At 44.4% G+C, this 22335-nt stretch overlaps 1 protein-coding gene across 1 annotated transcript; it reads left to right on the forward strand.

The window, feature by feature from the left end:
* Positions 1-6775: 6775 nt before the first annotated feature.
* LOC136610409 (olfactory receptor 1500-like) lies at positions 6776-9093 on the forward strand. The gene is made up of 2 exons (XM_066589639.1): positions 6776-6817; positions 8167-9093. Exons 1-2 carry the CDS (start codon positions 6776-6778, stop codon positions 9091-9093), a joined length of 969 nt encoding a protein of 322 aa, XP_066445736.1.
* The last annotated feature ends 13242 nt before the right edge of the window (positions 9094-22335 follow it).

Raw genomic sequence — 22335 nt, forward strand, 5'->3', positions numbered from 1 at the left:
TAGACAAGTTCTTATCGCCAATTCTCAGGCCCTTAATCATGGGATCTAGTCTAATTTTTTGGAGGAGGGGCTCAAGGGCTAGGATGAACAGGGTGGGGGAGAGGGGACAGCCCTGGCGAGTGCCATTACTTATGTCAAAGGGAGGGGAGAGGGAGTTATTGATTTGGAGTCGTGCGTGGGGCATAGCATATAACAACAAGATTGCTGAGACAAATTTGGGGGGATATTGTAGTGTAGGAGGACGGATTCCATATATAGCCAATTGACGCGATCGAACGCCTTTTCGGCGTCGGTTCCAACCAGAACCAGTGGAACCTTGCAGGATTGGGCGTATCTTGCTGCGTGAAGTAATTTCAGACAATTGTCCTTACCCTCTCTCCCTTTAACAAAGCCCGTCTGTTCTGGGTTCACCAATTTCGCTACGAGCTTCCCAGACAATGGGAACCGGCGAGCCCTCTATATTGTTGAGTAGGAAAAATCCCTCTATCTGCTTGGCGAGATGCACTCTGTCAGTTTCTAGGTCAAGAAGGGAGGGATTAAGTCTCCAGCGCCATTCCCGAGGCGGGGTATTAGGTATGGAAAGATTGGTGTGGACGGGGGCATGATCCGAAATGCTGATAGGTCCGATATAGGATTTCACTGTGGAGAGTAAAAGGGAGGAGGAGGCGAAGATGTAGTCGAGGTGTTGGAAGGAGGAGTGGACAGGGGAGTAGAAGGTGTAGTCCCTTGAAGAGGGGTTTAGGGGTCTCCAGGTGTCGACCAAACCCATCTCCGAGAGTGCATGGAGAAGCCTTTTTAGTTTCCTTTGGGAGGTCTGGGATTTCCCCACTGATGAGTCAATTAAGGGGCACATAGTGAGGTTAAAATCGCCGCCCAGTAGAATCTGGCCACTGGCAAAATGTCTGAGGACCTCTAACTGCCTAATCAGCCAGGGTACTTGGTCAGTATTTGGTGCGTAGAGATTGGCTAGGGGGATTTTGTTGTTGTTGAAGGTTCCCCTTACGAACAGGACCCTGCCCTCCTCGTCGGAGTATTGGGCCTCGCAGGAGAAAGGAGTGGATCTGTGAAGAGGAGGGTGGGTAGTACACAGCAGGTAAGAGAGAGTACAAGACAGTAACAGACAAAAACAACCGGTCAGAGACACAGTAATTGCTAGAGGGCAAGCCCGGAAATCGTGGGCCCACTCTCAGGTGGGGGCGAGTTGACTGGGCCTCGAGTTAACGAAGGGCAGTCAACTATCAAAACAGCCTGTACAAACAGGCGCCCACCGAGTCTTCCAAAACAGTATGCATTTATCTAAGCATATATATATATATTGAGGTAGAAAAAACTTTTTTTCTTTTTTTCATTATTATAACGGAATAAGCTAAGACCTCAAACAATGCGGTCTGTCATACGGCAATAAGTAACGGCACATATGGAGATCAGCTACGGGCTTCTGCAGACACCATCAGTAATCCTGGAACTTTAGGATGAACAAGCGGTCAGGGGGATAGGACCGTAAAAGGTGACCCTGGAAATCTGGAGCAAAGCTCCCGGGGACTCAGGTGACAAAAGTCCGAGAGAAGCTAGTCCAGTGTGGGTCCGAGAGAGAGAAAAAGGTGAGGGGCAGTCCCATCAGGTGTCCATGTTGTTAGAGGGATCTTTAGGCTTCTTTTTCTTTCCTCTTGGAGATTTTAGGTTTCCAGCTTGTTGCCAGACCTCTGGCGGGGGTAGTTTCGGCAGTTTGGGGAACTCTGGTAGAAGGAGCCAGCATGGGAGTTCAATGGGGTCAAGCTCCAGATGTTCCCAGCTGTTGCGGAGGTCTTCTGGGAATCGGATAGTGAGCCTGCGTCCCTTATAAGTGATACCTATCCCAAAGGGAAAGAGCCACATGTATCTGATGTCCCTTGCCCTGAGGGCTTCTAGAAGTGGACGTAGGAGCCGTCTTTTAGTCAGGGTGGAGGGGGAGAGATCTTGGTATATTTGGATAGACTGGTCGCCGTATTTAAGGTTTCTGCAGGTTCTAGTTGCTTTTAAAATGGCGGAGGAGTCCTGGTAGGACAACAACGTGCAGATGATGTCCCTAGGGGGATCTGTGGCTGCAAGGGGAGGGGGGGTCTGAGCGCTCTGTGAATGCGTTCCACTGTTATAGAGGCCACTCTGTCTGCCCCCAGTAAGCTTTCAAAAATTTCAGTAGCCACCTTAGTTAGGGATTCAGAGGCCCAGAACTCTGGGAGATTTATGATACGGATCTTGATACGGCGGTTGCAATTTTTTAAATCTTCCTGGAGTGTAAGTGCCCGGTTAAGGTGGTTATGCTGGTCTCCGGGTACTTGGGCTATTACCAGAGAATGAGAAGTAACAGATGCAGAAGTTGTCTCCAGCTCCTCAATTCTGCGCCCCATCTGCTTAATGTCATCTTTGATCTCAGCCAGATCTGCAATGACTGGGTGAAGGGCATTCATGATAAGCTCTTTCATGAATCCCATTGAAATCACTTCCTCATCTTCCTCCTCTGATGAAGCTCCCTCTTCCCCCTCCTTACTGTGAGATGCAGCAGCTCCGCGGGCCGGGGCCATCTTGGACGCAGGGTGTGGAGACCGGGAGCCGTGCTCCTTAAGGTATTTCTGCATTCCTATCAGGTTTTTGGCTGAGCGGGGAGTGCTCAGCTGTTCTCCGCTCCTCTCCTTTGTGCCCCCTCTCATGTCCGCGCTTATAGGAGATAGTTAGAGACTCTGGTGGGCGCCGTGCTGACGGAGCTCCGGGCTCAGGCAGCCATCTTGGTCAGTGGTCAGGCTCCGCCCCCTATAAGGAACAGTTTAACAAAAACCACAGGGCATCATAAATCATATGTTTGGAGTAGATAATATCTAGTTCATAAAACCCATACATATAGCACAAAGTCCCCCATATATATAATCAAACAGAAGAAAAACAAACTGCAGTGCCAGACATATACAAATATGTTTATTAAACATAGAAAAGTCATACAAAAAAGAAAAACACAGAAGCACACATATAAGTATAAAAACATGTTAAATAGAGATGAGCGAGCATACTCGTCCGAGCTTGATGCTCGTTCGAGTATTAGGGTGCTCGAAATGCTCGTTACTCGAGACAAGCACCACGCGGTACTTGTCTCGATTAAACGAGCACTGACCATTGAATTCAATGGAGCCAGCAATACAGCCGGCTCCATTGAAAGCAATGGGCTGCCGGCGAGCGCGGGATAAATTTTCGGGAAGGGCTTAAAAATATAAGCCCTTACCTGAAAATCATCCTAAAATGTGTATAAATAAAAAAAAAATGTATTCTCACCTTTCCGCTGCAGCCGGAGTTCAGCCACGTCTGTCATTCAGCTGAGAGCTGCCCCTGATTGGTCCCTGCACTGAGCCAATCAGAGGCAGCACTCACTCACCCATTCATGAATTCATGAATGGGTGAGTGAGAGCTGCCTCTGATTGGTGAGGCTGTGACCAATCAGAGGCAGCTCATTCAGCAGGCGCGGATTTTAAATCCCCGGCTGCTGAATACTACAGAAAGCAGTTCAGGAGAACTGCCGGCAGACGCGGCTGAACTCCGGCTGCAGCGGAAAGGTGAGTAGTATAATTTTTTTTTTTTTTTTTTACACATTTTAGGATGATTTTCAGGTAAGGGCTTATATTTTTAAGCCCTTCCCGAAAATTCATCCCGCGCTCGCCGGCAGCCCATTGCTTTCAATGGAGCCGGCTGTATTGCCGGCTCCATTGAATTCAATGGGCTAACATCGTTCTTCTTTGCCACAGCTGTTACAGCTGTGGCAGAGGAGAATGATCTTTATGCTGACAGTGCGGGGGGGTGGGGTCTCACTCTTGCCACTATTGTGGCTTAATAGTGAGACCTCAGAGCCCGAAATGCAGCCCTGCATGTTGCTCCTCACCTGCCCAATCCATTTCTGTGTTTTTTACATGACTTTGGTAATTTGCTAAGATTTTCACAAATGAAAACCTTAGCGGAGCACCAGTCATATACAAAAATGCTTAAGTCGCCCATTGACTTCAATGGGGTTCGTTACTCGAAACGAACTCTCGAGCATCACTGAAAGTTCGACTCGAGCAACGAGCACCCGAGCATTTTGGTGCTCGCTCATCTCTAATGTTAAAGCAAAAAAAAATCCTGATATTGCAAATCCAGATAGATGTATACTACTAGATATGTCCAGGGCAATAGCCATCAACGCATCTCCAGGAAAGAGTAAAGTGCATGTCACAGATAATGCAAAGCATTTGAAATACCTATTAATAGTATAAGGCTCCCCAGAGGTCCACATGTGGAGACTAGATCCCTGACACACGTTTCTGACCACCCCTCTTCAGAGGAGAACCTCTGTCAGGTAAGAACTTTAAAGTTGATCCAGGGAATGTTCTGACTGCCTTTATGAAGTCAGGAAGGAATTTTTTCTACCAAATGCACTAAATTGGCTTCTGCCTCATTGGAATTGGCTTGCCTTCCTCTGGATCAACAAGGGGGGTGGGGGGTGGAAACAGGTTGAATTAGTTGGATATTGTCTTCTTTCAGCCCAGCATAATATGCTACTGTGTAAAATAAATTATTAATTGTAAATGATTAATAATAACAATCGGAAATTGAAAAAAAAAATCACTTAGGGCTCATGTCCACAGGCAAAATAAGAATTAAAATCCGCAGCAGATTTTAACTCTTCTCCTGCCCGCGGATCTGCACCCCATAGGGATGCATTGACCACCCGCGGGGTAGATAAATACCCGCGGATGGTCAATAAAAGGGATTTTTTTTAAAATGGAGCATGAAAAAATCTGGACCATGCTCCATTTTCATGCGGGTCTCCCGCGGGGACGGCTCCCGCGGGCTTCTATTGAAGCCTATGGAAGTCGTCCGGATCCGCGGGAGACCTAAAATAGGAATTTAAAAGAATTTACCCATCCGGAGCGGACCGGGAAGGTCTTCTCTTTCTCACGGCCGCATCTTTCTTGCTTCGGCTCGGCGGATGTGCCCGGCGCATGCGCGCGGCACGTCGGTGACGTGCCGCAGCCGTGACGAGTTTATCTGCCGGCCGAAAAAGAAGATCCAGCCGTGAGGAAAAGAAGACTTTCCCCGCCCGCTACGGATGGGTAAATTCTTTTAAATTCCTATTTTCAGCTCTCATGTCCGCGGGGCAGGAGGGACCCGCTGCAGATTCTCCATGTAGAATCCGTAGCAGGCCTGATTTTCCCCGTGGACATGAGGCCTCACATAACATTTGACTTGTGTCTTTAATCCTCCTAATCTATGCTACATCTTACATGTTAATTACACAAATTTTGAAACTAATTTATTGATTTGCCTGTTCTTCAAATAAGCTGTTAATTATAGTTGTATATTTATATTATTTAATAGCCTTAAACAAAGAGGACTCCTGAGACGATGACATCAAATCTCCAAACGCTTGTGTTAGCTCGTATCTAGTATATAAACATCCAGCCTTCATCTCATTAGGCTTCATAGTCACGCTTCTGACCGCACAACATGACTGGGAGGCTTTTTCATCTCTTCTGGGATATTTTTTCAAAAACTAATTGGAATTCATAAAAATTAATACAGAACATGGCAATCAAGAAGGAATTATCTGATGTAAGTGCGGTTAGTAGCCTCTGTGTAACGAGAAGTACTGGAGACTTCTAAGACTCATGGCCAAATGTTTTCTTATTATTAAGTGAATATTGTAAAACTGGGTTTTCAAAAGAAAAAGTTGAATCATTGACATGGACTGATTTTTCTACAATATTGTAGGTCAGTGTTATATTTTCTAGCCAATGTATACAGTACTGTTCAAATGTTTTAGGCAGGAGTGGAAACAACGCTGCAGCATAAGAATGCTTTAAAAAAAGAAGTGCTAATGGTTTATTTTTGTCAATTAACAAAATGCAAATGATTGAACAAAAGAGAAATGAAAATCCCATCAATATTAGATATATAAGGATCTCAGCAGGTAGGTGATTCCAAACATCTTGGAGAACTAAGCACAGATCTTTTGTGGACGTTCGGCTAGCACTAATCATTCCATCTCATCATCTGATCCCAGACAGACTGGATGGCATTGAGATCAGGGCTTTGTGTGGGCCATATCATCACTTACAGGGCTCCTTGCTATTCTTTACACTGAAGATAGTTCTTAACCCCTTAGTGACCAAGCCTGTTTGCTCCTTTATCACCAGGCCAAATTTTGAAAATCTAATAAGTCACTTTAACATATAATAACTGAGTCGGAGTTTTGCATGTCCAAGTGATTCTGACTTTGTTTTTTCGACACATATTGTACTTCATTTAGGTGGTAAAAATAGACTGATAGAATTTGTGCAGATTTATTAAAAGCACCAAAATTGGAAAATATCTTAAATATGTGCAAACATACTGTACACATGTTTGCTCAGATATATATTTCCATCTATTTACTTTATTCTGGATGCACTTTAGAAAAACGTTAGTTTTTTCTAACTACTTAGGAGACGTACAAATTTAACATTGATTTTCAACATTTTGAGGAACACTTTGTTTTTCTACACCAAGCCAAGATTGCAAAGGCTCATCGGTGTCAGAATGATAGATACCCTCAGAAATTACTGCATTTTAAAAACGACACCCCTTAATATAATGAGGCCATCGGTCACTGCTCCCGGCTCTTGGCTACTTTTAGTTGCCAGGAGCAAGGAGATTTTAAATTTCCAGGTCTCCCCGGCTTCTACGCATGTTTCTGACATTTTGCCGGTGGGCACATGTGCAGAAGCCAGAAGGGTCCATGAAGGATGATCGCATCAGCGTTCAAATGTGGATGTCTCTGGTAAGAAGTTTCATTTCTTCTTACCGATCGCATTGGTGAGGGGAGATGAAACCTCAACTTTTTTTTAACTTTTACGTGATTTCCATTACTCATTATACCGCGGCCCCCATGACATTACTAGGCTCTCGGCTACCTTTGGTAGCCAGGAGCAGGGAGATTTTAAATTTACCGGACAATTCTTGAATTTTACACATGCGCCCCTCATTTTGCTGACGGGCACATGCACTGAAGCTGAGAAGGGTCTGCGGATAAAGATCCGATCGGGGACAAATCCAGGCACCTTAGGTATTTGATTTCATCTCTCATTAGGAATACTTTAACTTTTCTTCTCGCACCTGGCTATTTCTGACAGCTGGGTGCAGGGAGATTTTAATTTTGCCGGGCTCTCTGGCCTTTTACACATATGCACCACATCAAACCATGTGCAGGTCCAGACCGCCGCAGAACATCATGGAGGACAGGGGTGAGTATTTTCAGCTGCCCTCATAGATCCGATCCATGAAGGCAGCTGAAACTTTAACTTTTTAAAACTTTTTTCCGACCTGGGAATCGGTCACTGTAGTCCCCAGTAAAATCTCCTGCCTCCCAGGTACCTTCAGTAGCCGAGAGCCAAGAGATTTCAAATTTCCCAGGCCTCCCAGCTTCGAAGCATACTGCTGCTGTAATGACGTCTGGTGTGCATTTGCAGAAGGCCAGCGTCAGGTCCTGGAGGACCAGATCACTGTGGGACATCGCATAGGATGGGGGTGAGTACGCCGATCCATTAGGGCAGCTGAATATTGAATTTCTTTAACTTTATGTTTACTTTAATGCGGTAGAGTGACAGGTGTGTGTGTGTGTGTGTGGGGGGGGGGGGGTTCCTGGCCCCCGATGGCAGCTCCAGATTGTCAGCTACCTCCAGGGACTGACAGCATGGAGCTCTCATTTCCACATCCTCAGAGACAACATGCTTTTACATCCCTGGGCATACAAGCCCACTAAAGCAGAATGTAAAAACACTATGGGGTAGTCCCTAACGGATTGGTGACATTGGCTGGATGTTTGGTGTATTTGTCCTGCTACAGAAAAGAAAATTGGATTCAGATACCTTCTATTTTTGAAAATAAATTCTTATGTTGCCTAAAACTTTTGCACAGTAACACAAAATTGTGCAGAATATGTAATTTCTTCATATTGATAATTTTTAGGGGGGCAATTGCTTCATAATTTGTTACATATAAAAGAATAAGCATATTACAGAATATTTAGCAATAGATAGTACGATATTGGTCAAGGACATAAATATCTAGTTATTTTAAGTTTCTCTTTTTGGCTTACATTAGTACAACTGCTATCTGTCCTACTTACAGGAAAGCAATCAGACTGCATTCACTGAGTTTTTCCTCTTAGGATTTCAAATCAGCCAATGTTTTAGGATTTCCCTGTTTTGTCTTTTCTTTGTGATTTACTTTGGGACAATATGTGGGAACCTCCTGATCATCACTCTGGTGTCCACCAGCAAGACCCTCCACACCCCAATGTACTTCTTCATCGCACAACTGTCCATCAGTGACATCTTGGTCATCACAGATATTGTCCCCAACTTGCTCCACATCCTACTGAATAATGGGGGCACCATTACTTTGATTAATTGCATCACTCAGTTTTATTTTTTATGTGCTCCAGAAGCATTTGAGTGTTTCCTTCTCGCTGTGATGTCTTATGACAGATATGTGGCCATCTGTAACCCCCTACGATACTCTACCATAATGACAAGTGGACATTGTGTGATATTGGCCATAATCTGTTGGTTGTTTGGATTTTCTATTATTTTGATTTACATCATAAAAACAGCAAAGCTAAATTTTTGTGGACCAAATATCATTGACCATTTATTCTGTGACATCGTCCCCCTACTAGATCTTTCCTGCTCTGACACCTTTATTATCCACTTGGAGATTTATGTTATGGGTGTTCCAATCATCCTCATTCCAACTTCAATCATTGTAATGTCTTATACTTATATTGTTCTAACAGTCTTAAGGATCCCATCCAGTACTGGTAGACATAAAGCCTTCTCCACCTGCAGCTCCCACCTCATTGTGGTCTCCATATTCTACTGGACTATATTCTGTGTTTATGTTGTCCCAACAAAAGGCCTAACTCTTACCATGAGTAAAATCCTATCACTGCTATATACTGTGCTTACTCCTCTGGTCAATCCTATTGTATACAGTCTGAGAAATAAAGACATTAGGAAAGCCGTACAGGAAACACTTTATAAGTGTGTGATCTGATAAATTATCTATCTAAGGTTTTCACATGACCAAGGCTTAGTTTTTTGCCAAAATGTGTAGGTCCCTGTTGAGATATATATAGTAGAGCTGAGCGAGCACCAAAATGCTCGGGTGCTCGTTACTCGGGACGAAATTTTCGCAATGCTCGAGGGTTCGTTTCGAGTAACGAACCCCATTGAAGTCAATGGGCGACCCGAGCATTTTTGTATATCGCCGATGCTCGCTAAGGTTTTCGTTTGTGAAAATCTGGGCAATTCAACAAAGTGATGGGAACGACACAGCAACGGATAGGGCAGGCGAGGGGCTACATGTTGGGCTGCATCTCAAGTTCACAGGTCCCACTATTAAGCCACAATAGCGGCAAGAGTGCCCCCCCCCCCCGCACTGTCAGCGTAAAGATCGTTCTCCTCTGCCATAGCTGTAACAGCTGTGGCAGAGAAGAACGATGTTTGCCCATTGAATTCAATGGAGCCAGCAATACAGCAGGTTCCACTGAAAGCAATGGGCTGCCGGCGTGCGCGGGAATGAATTGTCGGGAAGGGCTTAAATATATCAGCCCTTCCCTGCAATTCATCCAGAAATGTGTTACAATAAAAATATATACCGGCGTATAAGGCGACGGGGCGTATAAGACGACCCCCCAACTGTCACCTTATACGCCGGCAATACAGTGGAGCAAAGAATAAAAATCATTACTCACTTCTTCTGACGTTCTGCGGCGCTGCTGCAGGCTGTCGCTCCTTCCTGGTTCCCGGCAGAGCATTGCTTTCTGGACCCAGGGCTTGAAATCCCCGCCTCCAGAAACACAGCCAATCACAGCCATTCAATGACATCATTGTCATTAGCTGTGATTGGCTGAAGGCACGTGTGTTTCTGGAGGCGGGGATTTAAAGCCCTTCGTAGAGAAAGGGCTTTATAAATATATAAGCCCTTCCCGACAATTCATCCTGCGATCGCCGGCAGCCCATTGCTTTCAATGGAGCCGGCTGTGTTGCTGGCTCCATTGAATTCAATGGGCAAACATCGTTCTTCTCTGCCACAGCTGTTACAGCTGTGGCAGAGAAGAATGATTTGTCTTCTATATGTTCTCAATGGGGTCGGCACTGCTGCCGCCGCTGGCCCCGTTGAGCGCATATAGAGAAGAGAACAGAAATCGCAGATCGCACATAGGTGCAATCTGCGATTTCTATGGCCTAAGGCCTTAGGGTGCCTACCCACTAGCGTTTTTTTTCCCTGCGAAATTCGCAGCATTGTTTTCTCTGCAGGGGTCTATGGGACTTGTAATGTTAAAATCGCGATCGCTCAAAATCGATTTTAACATTACAAGTCCCATAGACCACTGCAGAGAAAAAAATGCTGCGAATTTCGCAGGGAAAAAAAACGCTAGTGGGTAGGCACCCTTAGTCAGACGGGCGTTTTTTCGTGCGATTTGCGGATCGCATGACGGATGCGCATCCGCAAATCGCGTGATCGGTGCCCGAAAATCGCCCGAAGCGCTGAGCCAATCAGGGGGCAGGTCTGACTCACACCCCCTTCACACCCACTGCAGGCCGGCTGCGCGGAACTCCGGCTGCCGGGAGCAGGTGAGCATATATATATATATATATTTTATTTTAACACTTTTCTGGATGAATTGCAGGGAAGGGCTTATATATTTAAGCCCTTCCCGACAATTCATAGCAGCTCCGGCATCAACACCACTTTCCCTCCTCTATGTCAGAACGCATCTGTGGCGAGCCGCGGGAGGGGCAGATTTTAATACTCGGGTGACACCTAATCTCGCCAGCCACTCACAGCAGGGGGGTGGTATAGGGCTTGAACGTCGCAGGGGGAAGCTGTAATGCCTTCCCTGTCTTTCTATTGGCCAGAAAAGCGCGCAACTTTCTCAGGGAAGAAAATGAAAGTGACCCGAACATCGCGTGGTACTCGTTACGAGTAACGAGCATCTCGAACACCCTAATACTCGAACGAGTATCAAGCTCGGACGAGTATGCTCGCTCATCTCTAATATATAGCTTTTTAGGGATATATTTTAATTAAGATTCCTCTTTTGATGAGAAATGCATTGTTTTTTAACTTCACATTCGGTTAGATGAGTTTTTCTCATAGCTGAAACAATGGAATAATGACTTCATTCTGCAATTTATTTGTCTAATTACCATAATGAAGAGACCTTAAAGTGAACCTGGCATGAGATTCAGAGAGAGCATAAACCTAGGACAGGAACATACATTGGAGGGGTGTATGTCCTATTTTGAAGTGCTGTTTTAACATGAAACGATACTTGGAGTCATGGTCGTGGAGTCCTGCCAGCCTCTTACCACCCACATCATATAGATTGACAGGTCTCTCCCTGCTTGCATTTAGGTATAGGTTACCAATAGAGATGAGCGAGCATACTCGTCCGAGCTTGATGCTCAATACAGCCGGCTCCATTGAAAGCAATGGGCTGCCGGCGATTGCGGGACGAATTGTCGGGAAGGGCTTAAATATATAAGCCCTTCCCTGCAATTCATCCAGAAATGTGTAAAAATAAAAAATATATATATACTTACCTGGTCCCGGCAGACGGAGTTGAGCGTGGCCGGCTGCAGTCCTCCTGAACTGCTCTGAACAGCTGTGAGTAGTATTCAGCTGCTGGGGATTTAAAATCCCTGCCTGCTGAATGAGCTGCCTCTGATTGGTCACAGCCTGACCAATCAGAGGCAGCTCTCACTCACACCCATTCATGAATTCATGAATGGGTGAGTGAGTGCTGCCTCTGATTGGCTCAGGGGCAGCTCTCAGCTGAATGACAGCTGAGAGCTGCCCCTGATTGGCCCTGCGCTGAGCCAATCAGAGGCAGCACTCACTCACCCATTCATAAATTCATAAATGGGTGTGAGTGAGATCTGCTTCTGATTCGTCCGGCTGTGACCAATCAGAGGCAGCTCATTCAGCAGGCGGGGATTTTAAATCCCCAGCTGCTAAATACTACTCACAGCTGTTCAGAGCAGTTCAGGAGAACTGCAGCCGGCCGCGCTCAACTCCCGGCAGACGGAGTTGAGCGTGGCCGGCTGCAGTCCTCCTGAACTGCTCTGAACAGCTGTGAGTAGTATTCAGCTGAGAGCTGCCCCTGATTGGCCCTGCACTGAGCCAATCAGAGGCAGCACTCACTCACCCATTCATAAATTCATAAATGGGTGTGAGTGAGATCTGCTTCTGATTCGTCCGGCTGTGACCAATCAGAGGCAGCTCATTCAGCAGGCAGAGGAGAACGATCTTTATGCTGACAGTGGGGGGGGGGGTTCTCACTCTTGACACTATTGTGGCTTAATAGTGGGACCTGGGAGCTTGAGATGCAGCCCAACATGTAGCCCCTCGACTGCCCTATCCGTTTCTGTGTCGTTCCCATCACTTTCTTGAATTTCCTAGATTTTCACAAATGAAAACCTTAGCGAGCAACGGTCATATACAAAAATGCTCGAGTCGCCCATTGACTTCAATGGGGTTCGTTACTCGAAACGAACTCTCGAGCATCACTGAAAGTTCGACTCGAGTAACGAGCACCCGAGCATTTTGGTGCTCGCTCATCTCTAGTTACCAAGCAAAGTAAAAAGTTGACATGAAGAAGTTTTACTATCTATCCCATAGAGAGCGCTTTGGAAGTACTTGGTTTTTTACATTGACCAATAAAATGTGGTCTGCTTGTTTTATAAATCCCAAAACATATAATGCCTAGTTGTACCTTTCATGTCTTTTATTGAGCACATTGAGTATTAATCCACAGTGCAGGGGAAAAAAAGTAAGTGAACCATTGAGTTTAGTAGTTATTATTGCTCCTTTGGCAACAATTCTCTAATCCTCTAAACAAAGTATTTGATCATTCTAAAACCTTTCTTCAGTTGATTTACATGTGTGCTTTGGAACATTTCCTTGCTGTCTCACCCAATGTCTCCTGTGCCTAAAGGGCCATGCTTAAGAAAACTCATTATTTCATCCCTGCACCCCTCAAATGATTGCCAGTCACACTCTGGAGGTATCTTATGTATATTGCAGTCACTTTCATGCAATGCAGCCTCCTGTCTGATACTTATTAGGCATCATTTCAATATTGAGATTTCTCTATGATTTCTATTTCACTATTTTGTGCAATCAATCTCAAGATGCATCAGCACAACACCACAGGATTGTAAACCACTGAGAAGGCCCCTTTAAAATATTAGACTAATGTTCTAAAAATATTTCCACCACACTATGCCTTAAAGATAAAAGATAGTCAAGGACAGGGTGGCCCCGCTAAGTGAATAAAAACTAATCTGGAATTCCACTTCATCCCAGCGATGGAAGGACAGCCCATCAAACAAGGCTAGGGGCATAAAAATACCTTCCAATCAAATAGCCTAACCCTAAAAAAAAAGATGAAAAACTAAAGGAGAATTCAACAGAAAAAGATAATAAACTGTTTTCTTAGTGTATTAAATAGATCCCCCTAGAAAATATTTAATATAAGCTCATAAAAAAGGTGATGTGCGGAATGTCAAATGGCTACTAAGAAGTGTTGATAAAACTTACATCCACCTAAATAGTCAACTTAGGCCTCCACATTACTAAATATGGACCCAAAATGGTCTTCTTATTACTAATACTGAGGCAAAGTTGGCACATAATCAAATCAAGTCAAAATGCCAAAAACTTTCTGTCCCTCCTAACTGATAGTCTAGTACTAGTGTCCTATCATAGATATGTCTGCTCTTAACTGTCCATAACCAAGACTGCTTAGCAAGTTTCCCTCACTACGGAGTTCTTCAAGAGCAAAAATTAATAAATTACAACTACTGACCAAGATATTATAGTGTATAGGAAGATTATCAGGCTATACATAAAAATGTTTCACGTAAGCAGCTTAATATGCCTATCAAGAAATAGAGAAAAGATGCACCACTAGCCCTGATGGTGGACTGGTGGTGAATGTGAAGATCAACTGAGCATGAGCAGCTAACACCTGCAACATCTTTGCCTGCAGGAAGGACAGTGTAATTTGCTTAGTATTATATCTGCATATAGATAAGAAATAGAAGGGGTTCCCCACAGATACCTAATGTGCACCATGCAGGCTTATTGCCTTTCAATGATGCCGCATAAAAAAAAGGCTGATGGGGTACCTTGCACCTTCTAAGTTAATCTCACTAATACTAACACCCTAGGCTCCCGCAGAATTTAGAAGTCAGATTGCTTCCTGCAAAGATAATAATTAATAATGATAAAAATTAGATTTTGGCCAAAATAGGCAGGCTCACAACCCACAACAAGGGTCCTTGTTATCTTGCTAGTACCTGCATTATCATTACAAACATTACAGAAAAAGGCCAAATCAATTCAAAAATCCCAGGAAGTGGTCATAGTGATATACTGATACAAAATACAAGAGTAGAGCCAACACTATTCCCCAAAATATTGCAGAAAGGAAGATTGCTATATGGAGGATCATTGCACAAGTGCAATATACTGATTAACAGCCACTCCCATACCTACCAGATATTAGATATTTGGCTGATTAGTATTATACTTGCTCATAGATAAGGCATAGAAAGGGTGTCAGTCAATCATATATGTAGTGCACCATTCAAGCTAACAGCCTATAAAGGACCCCGTATACAATGAAGCCCAGCAGGCAGTTCTGCACCTCACAATTTAACTACACTAACATTGACACTCCAGGCTACTGCAGCATTTTAAAGCCAGATTACTTCCTTGCAAAAACACTGATAAATAGCAATAAATATGAGGTAGTAGTTACTATTTGGGCCAACCTATGCAATATAGCCAATGTGCCTGTCCATATTATTTTGGGAAGTGATGTTCATACCTGCCCTTGTGTATCTTTGTATCACTACATCAGTAAGTATGATGGTTTTCACTAATTAGTTTTTCTTGAGAAGAACAGATTTGTCAGTAACCAGGCTATGTGTGTCTTTATTTAATGGCCAATGCATCTGTGAAACCTCCAATTCTGATTTTATATTCTTATTTGAAACATCTTTTGTCAGTAGGCTGTTGAAGAAGTCATTAAAAGAAGTTTACTTACTTTTTCTCTCTAAACTTTGCAAGTTACTTTTTCTGCTCAATAAAATACATGAACATTAAATTGTTTGCATTGTATTGGTTAACTTACATTGTGTTATTTATCTATGTCCCAATAATAGACCATCAGACCAAACTTTATTAGTATTCAATACAGGTGAGCTCAGGGAGGACAGAACCTCCCAGGGAGCAGAGAGCAAGTGGAGATAGATAGATAGATAGATAGATAGATAGATAGATAGATAGATAGATATGAGATAGATGATAGATAGATAGATATGAGATAGATGATAGATAGATAGGAGATAGATAGGAGATAGATAGATATGAGATAGAGAGATAGATAGATAGATATGAGATAGATAGATAAATATGAGATAGAGAGATAGATAGATATGAGATAGAGAGATAGATAGAGGATAGATAGATAGATAGATAGATAGATAGATAGATAGATAGATAGATAGATAGATAGATAGATAGATAGATATGGGATAGATATGAGATAGATAGATAGATATGGAATAGATAGATATGGGATAGATAGATATGGGATAGATAGATATGGGATAGATTAGATAGATAGATAGATAGATAGATAGACAGATATGGGATAGATAGATAGATATGGGATAGATAGATATGGGATAGATAGATAGATAGATATGAGATAGATAGGAGATAGATAGATAGGAGATAGATAGATAGATAGATAGATATGAGATAGATAGATAGATAGATAGATAGATAGATAGATAGATAGATAGATAGGAGATAGATCGATAGATATGAGATAGATAGATAGATAGATAGATAGATAGATAGATAGATAGATAGATAGATAGATAGGAGATAGATAGTAGATGATAGATAGATAGATAGAAGATAGATAGATAGATGATAGATAGATAGATAGATGATAGATAGATAGATAGATAGATAGATAGGAGATAGATAGATAGGAGATAGATAGATAGGAGATAGATAGATAGGAGATAGATAGATAGATAGGAGATAGATAGATAGATAGATGATAAATAGATAGATAGATAGATGATAAATAGATAGATAGATAGACTGTATGCAATAACCCAGATAGATAGATAGATAGATATGAGATAGATAGATAGATGATAGATAGATAGATAGATAGATAGATAGATAGATAGATAGATAGATAGATAGATGATAAATAGATAGATAGATAGATATGAGATAGATAGATAGGAGATAGATAGATAGGAGATAGATAGAGAGAGAGAGGATAGATAGGAGATAGATAGATAGAGAGAGAGAGGATAGATAGGAGATAGATAGATAGAGAGATAGATAGATAGAGGATAGATAGATAGATAGAATCTAAATAAATGAAAAGAAAAAGGTAATGTAATAATTTGAAAATCTCATGTAACCATATTTTATTCACAATAGAATACATCAAAAAGTGAAAGGGAGACATTTTTTTATTTTATTTTAAAAAATTACTCATTTAGAAACTGATGGCAGAAACTCATCTTCAAAACGTTGGGCCAGGGCCATGTCTACCATGGTGTAGCATCCCCTCTTACAACTGTCTGTAAACATCTGGGAAGTTAGGAGACCAATTGCAGGAGTTTTTAGAGAGCATGCTGTCCCATTCTTGTTTGATGTTGGATTCGGTAGAAGGTCTAGACTGCAAGCAGTCTGGTTCAGCACCTGGGCTCTTCTTCTGTGAAGCCATGCTGTTGTGATGGATGCAGTATGTGGTTTAGCGCTGTCTTGATGAAATATGTAAGGCCTTCCCTGAGGGACGCTGCCTGGATGGGAGCATATGTTGTTCTAAACCTCTATATATGGCTTAACATTGATAGTGCCTCTCAGGATGTATAAACTGCCCATGCCATAGGCACTAATGCAACCCCATACCATCAGAAATGCAGGCTTTTCAACTGTGCGCTGATAACAAGCTGGATGGTTCCTCCCCTCTGCAGTCCACAGAACATGGCCTCTGTGGTTTTCAGAAAGAATTTTAAACTTTGATTCATCTGATCACAGAACAGATTTCACTTTTGCTTCAGTGCTCGTGCGTGATGTCATCATGCAAGTATGAAGTGTACGTTCGCGCTCCTTCTATATTAAATCCAGGTGAAATGCAACATGCTTTCCAACTACAAGCTATGTGCTTGGCACAAACTCCTCCTACCCAAACCCAGAAAATGGCACAGCAGCAACAGCCTGGCATCCTCTGCATGGAAAAAGTCCACTATCAAAGTAAGTTTGATGTATTTTATATATAAATGTGTGCTGGCTACCATGTCTAGAATCCCTCAAAAAGGCGCATGAAAGCGCTGCGATACATAGCTAATAAATGTGGATTATCAATATATAGACACAGTGGTAAGCCTTTTTTTCCCTGATTCTTGGAGCGCGGAAGGGATCTTTTGGGGGCCTCTTCTTTTGGGCCACTGTTTTTGAATTTTACTGTTCTTATTCACAAACATCAACTTGCTCCACTGACCCTGAACTGACTCCTAAACTGTGTTCTTATACACATACCCACCCGGTATCTGACTGTGTGCAATACAAATGGCTCAACATCATGAACATCCTCTTGCTGTATTCCTGGAGTGTGCTTTACGATAAAACGTTCCTTTTAGCCTGTATCTTTAGATAGTTTACCAGAACCTTGGTGTGGACATCTTACAATTTCAGTAAAGTGGGAACACTTAACAGTTTTCTTTATACTATTAACCCCTTAGTAACTAGCTAATTTTATGCCTTAGGGACCAAGCAATTTTCATAGTCGCTTTGCAAGAACCATAACTCGTTGACATAGACGTATGAGGGCTTGTTTTTTGTGTGACAAGTTATATTTTTTAATAGCACCACTCTGGGGTACATGTAATATATCGTATAATGTTTATTAATTCTCCTTTGATGATGGAAAACCCCCCAAACATTCCACAAATATTTTGGGCTTTTGTTTTTTCATGCTGTTCGCCATTTGGGAAAAACATTATGCTAATTTTCTTATCTGCATCAGCATGATTACTGTCAAACCAAATTTATATAATTCAAATAGAAGTTTTTTACTTTAGCACAAAAAAACATCACATTTTAAAGAAAAATAATTGAATCTGCATTAGCGCATTCTAAGATACATAAGACTTTTATTTTTCTAGCTTTGGAGCAAAGTGGGATCTTGTTTTTTGTATGAAGAGTTGCAATGTATAATTGTACCATGTGACGTTAGGATTTTTTGGGAGGCAAACAAAAGAAAAAATCTGGCATTACACTTTAAAATATTTTTATGGCCATCATTTGAGATAAATAGTAGAGTTGAGCGAACATACTCTGGCGAGCTTGATGCTCGTTCGAGTATTAGCGTACTCGATGGTGCTCGTTACTCGAACGAGCATCAAATCCCGTTCGACCCCGCCCAAGCTTTTGGCTCCTCCCTGCTGTGACGTGCCTGTTTTGGCCCCTCCCTGCCACGGCGTAGCGCGCGTCATTTGAAAATTTTTGGTCTAGCTGGAAGGCGAAGGGGAAGAGAGAGAGAGACAGAGAGAGAGAGAGAGAGAAACACGAACCAAGAAAAAAAACAAAGAAAAAGCTCGGCACCCGGCGTTCCACATACAAAAATGCTTGAGTCTCCCATTGTAGTCAATGGGGTTCGTTACTAGAGTAGAGCTCTCGAATTTTACGAAAAGCTCGACTCAAATAACGCAGACCCGAGCATTTGGGTGCTCGCTAGAGATGAGCGAACGTACTCGTTACGAGTACTTACGCACCCGAGCACCGCCATTTTCGAGTACAGCGGTACTCGCGCGTAAAGATTCGGGGGGCGCCGTGGCGGCACGGGGGGTAGCAGTGGGGAGTGGGGGGGAGAGGGAGAGAGAGAGGGCTCCCCCCTGTTCCCCGCTGCTACCCCCGCACCGCCGCGCCTCTCCCTGCCCCCCGGCGCCCCCCGAATCTTTACGCCCGAGTACTGAAGTACTCGAAAATGGCGGTACTCGGGTGCGTAAGTACTCATTACGAGTACGTTCGCTCATCTCTAGTGCTCGCTCATCTCTAATAAATAACCAAATATTTATATAGTTTGGATAATTACAAACACAGTAATACATATTATGTGCTGATTTTAATTTTTTTTCTTTTGTTTTTATCCTTTTAATATGGGGTTTGGGGCAAAAATGTGTATTTTTTTTAAACTTCATTAAAATAAATTTTTTTGACAATATTTTTAGTCCTTCAAAAATAGATGGGATTATTCGATCATTAGGATAGTATGGTGCATTTTTTATGTAGCATTTTCTACTAAACCTTTGACATCAGCTTATTAGATGCCAAAGGTTGGGTCTAATAGGCTGAGTTACATGGCAGACATGAAGGCTTCTGGCTGCCATAGGAACACATTGGTACCTTGCGATTGGTGACAGGAGGAGCCCCCTCCCTTATCATCTCTAGAGATAAGCGAACGTACTCGTCCGAGCTTGATACTCGTTCGAGTATTAGCGTGTTCGAGATGCTCGTTACTCGTGACGAGTACCACGCGATGTTCGGGTTACTTTCACTTTCATCTCTGAGACGTTAGCTCACTTTTCTGGCCAATTGAAAGACAGGGAAGGCATTACAACTTCCCCCTGCGACGTTCAAGTCCTATACCACCCCCCTGCAGTGAGTGGCTGGCGAGATCAGGTGTCACCCGAGTATAAAAATCGGCCCCTCCCGCGGCTCGCCACAGATGCGTTCTGACATAGAGGAGGGAAAGTGGTATCTTGGTGGAGCTGCTATACGGAGAGTGTTAGGAGTATTTTAGGCTGCAAGAACCCCAACGGTCCTTCTTAGGGCCACATCTAACCGTGTGCAGTACTGTGGAGGTTGCTTTTTGCAGTGTTGCACTTTTTTTTTTTTTGGTATATCGGCCGTGCAGAGCATTGCGCCCTGCAGTAATACTCCAGGGCCAGAAGCGCTTAGGCAGGGACAGAAGACATATTGATTGAATATAGGCATTGGGCCTTTGCAAAAACATTTGGGGAAAAAAATCTATTTGGGCTGCCTGTGACTGTCCTCAGTGTTCTGGGTCTCTGCTGGGTGTAGTAGTTCTCCAAATTCATACGCAGCCAGCTAAGTGTTACAGCAGGCTTGCGCAAAATTATTTCCTGGCTCTGTCTGGGCTGTGAAATCACCGCTGTATTGCAGTTCACAGTGCAACACTCTGCAGTTCTTTGACATACTCCAGGGCCAGAAGCGCTTAGGCAGGGACAGAAGACATATTGATTGAATATAGGCAGTGGGCCTTTGCAAAAAAATTTGGGGAAAAAAATCTATTTGGGCTGCCTGTCACTGTCCTCAGTGTTCTGGGTCTCTGCTGGGTGTAGTAGTTCTCCAAATTCATATGCAGCCAGCTAAGTGTTACAGCAGGCTTGCGCAAAATTATTTCCTGGCATTCCGTAAGCGAAGTCAGCCTCCAACCACAGGCCAATAAGCGGCACATTTAATTACAGCGTTCTATTTCTGCATTACTGGTAATACAACATGCTGAGGGGTAGGGGTAGGCCTAGAGGACGTGGACACGGCCGAGGACGCGGAGGCCCAAGTCAGGGTGTGGGCACAGGCCGAGCTCCTGATCCAGGTGTATCGCAGCCGACTGCTGCGGGATTAGGAGAGAGGCACGTTTCTGGCGTCCCCACATTCATCGCACAATTAATGGGTCCACGCGGTAGACCTTTATTAGAAAATGAGCAGTCTGAGCAGGTCCTGTCGTGGATGGCAGAAAGTGCATCCAGCAATCTATCGTCCACCCACAGTTCTGCGCCGTCCACTGCTGCAAGTCAGAATCCTCTGGCTGCTGCTCCTCCTTCCTCCCAGCCTCCTTACTCCATTACAATGACACATTCTGAGGAGCGGGCAGACTCCCAGGAACTGTTCTCGGGCCCCTGCTCAGGTTGGGCAGCAGTGGTTCCTCTCCCACCAGAGGAGTTTATCGTGACTGATGCCCAACCATTGGAAAGTTCCCGGGGTCCGGGGGATGAGGCTGGGGACTTCCGGCAACTGTCTCAAGACCTTTCAGTGGGTGAGGAGGACGATGACGTTGAGACACAGTTGTCTATCAGTGAGGTAGTAGTAAGGGCAGTAAGTCCGAGGGAGGAGCGCACAGAGGATTCGGAGGAAGAGCAGCAGGACAATGAGGTGACTCACCCCACCTGGTTTGCTACGCCTACTGAGGACAGGTCTTCAGAGGGGGAGGCAAGGGCAGCAGCAGGGCAGGTTGCAAGAGGCAGTGCGGTGTCCAGGGGTAGAGGCAGGGCCAGACCGAATAATCCACCAACTGTTTCCCAAACCCCCCCTCGCGCCATGCCACCCTGCAGAGGCCGAGGTGCTCAAAGGTCTGGCAGTTTTTCACTGAGAGTGCAGACGACCGACGAACAGTGGTGTGCAACCTTTGTCGCGCCAAAATCAGCTGGGGAGCCACCGCCGCCAGCATGCGCAGACATATGATGGCCAAGCACCCCACAAGGTGGGACGAAGGCCTTTCACCGCCTCCGGTTTGCACTGCTGCCTCTCCCCCTGTGCCCCAACCTGCCACTGAGATCCCACCCCCCTCTGAGGACACAGGCACTACCGTCTCCTGGCCTGCACCCACACCCTCACCTCCGCTGTCCTCGGCCCTATCCACCAGTGTAGTTCAGCGCACCGTCCAGCCGTCGCTTGCGCAACTGTTGGAGCGCAAGCGCAAGTACACCGCCACGCACCCGCACGCTCAAACGTTAACCGTCCGCATAGCAAAATTCATCAGCCTTGAGATGCTGCCGTATAGGGTTGTTGAAACGGAGTCCTTCAAAAGTATGATGGCGGCGGCGGCCCCGCGCTATTCAGTTCCCAGTCGCCACTACTTTTCCCGATGTGCCGTCCCAGCCCTGCACGACCACGTCTCCAGCAACATAGTGAAGGCTGGGACCGAGTCAGAGCCTGAGACCGCTCACGTCCTACCCACCCCCATAATTGCGGGCCCCAGCTCGGTGGTGGTATCTGCAGCGGTGTATGCTTCCTCCACCAAAGCACCCTCCTCCTCCTCCTCCACCTCCTCCAACGCAACCTCTGTCTCGCAATCAAGATGTGTCAGCAGCAGCAGCACGTCGACAGCAGTCGGTGTCGCGCGGCGTGGCAGCACAGCGGTGGGCAAGGCCGTGCTGAAAC

This window comes from Eleutherodactylus coqui, chromosome 2 (assembly GCF_035609145.1).
Source record: "Eleutherodactylus coqui strain aEleCoq1 chromosome 2, aEleCoq1.hap1, whole genome shotgun sequence".
NCBI classification, from domain to species: domain Eukaryota; kingdom Metazoa; phylum Chordata; class Amphibia; order Anura; family Eleutherodactylidae; genus Eleutherodactylus; species Eleutherodactylus coqui.

Excerpts from the sequence above, each read along its gene's own strand:
- LOC136610409 (XM_066589639.1), top strand. The coding sequence starts at position 6,776 with ATGAAGGATGATCGCATCAGCGTTCAAATGTGGATGTCTCTG. Across the intron at positions 6,818-8,166 it reads TTCAAATGTGGATGTCTCTG|GAAAGCAATCAGACTGCATT; the intron begins GTAAGAAGTTTC and ends TCCTACTTACAG.